We start from the raw sequence: 993 nt of genomic DNA on the forward strand, positions 1-993 counted from the left end.
GGCCGCGCAGGCCGCCGCCCTCGCGCCCTCGTCGCTGTCGGGCGCCCTCGGCACCGCCTTCAGCTCCTCCCTCAGCAGCAGCCTCAGCTCGTCCCTGAACACGTCCCTCACCTCCACGCTGAGCGGCCACCTGGCGGCCTCCCTCGGCGGCTCCCTCGGGGGCACCCTCGGCGGCTCCCTCGGGGGCACCCTGGGCAGCTCGCTGGGCTCGCTGGGCGGCCTCGGCCACGGCGTGCCGCCCCTGGGCGCCTCGGTGCCGCCCAGCCTGGCCTCGTCCCTCCAGCAGCTGTACAGCGCCGCCCTGGCCCAGATCCCAGCCCTGCCAGCGCCGCCCGCGGGGCTGCCGTCCCCCCTGGCGCGCCTCCCCCCGCACTCCCTGCCCCTTCCGGTCCCCGTGCGGCCCACGCCCCTGCCGCCCGCGCTGCTGCACGCCCTGCCGCCCTCGCACCCGCCCGCGCTGCCCAACCTGACCCTCTTCCAGTCCAAGCTGCGCTGCGGGCTCCCCCTCGACGACGGCGCGGCCGAAGCCAGCCTGGAGGCGCCCCTCCCGGAGGACAAGCTGGCGGGGGGCGGCAGAGGCGACGCCCCGCCCGCCGCCGCCGCCCTCAGGCCGCCCAGCGCCGCCACGCCGCCCCCCGCCCTGGCCGCCGGCTCCCCCCAGGGGCGCGTCATATGACAGTAGTGACGCGGGGGACCCGACCCCGCCAGCCGCCCGAACCTCACGCCGGGGCGGAGGCGCCGGCGAGGGGCGAGCCTCCCAAGCCCGTGGTTTTGTTTAATGCGAAGCTGTGACTCGAACGCTCGTGGCAGCAGTGCCAACGCTCAGTGGTGTGCCGAGTGCCAACGCCGCCCGCAGTGCCCTCTCGGGCGCCCTCCTGGCTGATGAACTGACGCGTCACGCCGAGCCCGTCGCCCGGCGGAGACGCTGCGGGAGGAGGCGACGAGGAAACGCTTCCCCTGTTGAATGTAAATAGTGCGTGTACATACGAACGG

At 75.8% G+C, this 993-nt stretch overlaps 1 protein-coding gene across 1 annotated transcript in view; it reads left to right on the plus strand.

Annotated features, from left to right (window-relative positions):
- Positions 1–676, plus strand: part of LOC119597223 (protein lin-31-like) — a 1,577-nt gene extending 901 nt beyond the window's left edge. The window contains exon 1 of the mRNA XM_037946750.1: positions 1–676. This exon is cut by the window's left edge and continues 901 nt beyond it. Coding sequence (XP_037802678.1) covers positions 1–676 — 676 coding nt within the window.
- Positions 677–993: the final 317 nt, after the last annotated feature.

Source organism: Penaeus monodon, chromosome 39, assembly GCF_015228065.2.
Source record: "Penaeus monodon isolate SGIC_2016 chromosome 39, NSTDA_Pmon_1, whole genome shotgun sequence".
NCBI lineage: Eukaryota > Metazoa > Arthropoda > Malacostraca > Decapoda > Penaeidae > Penaeus > Penaeus monodon.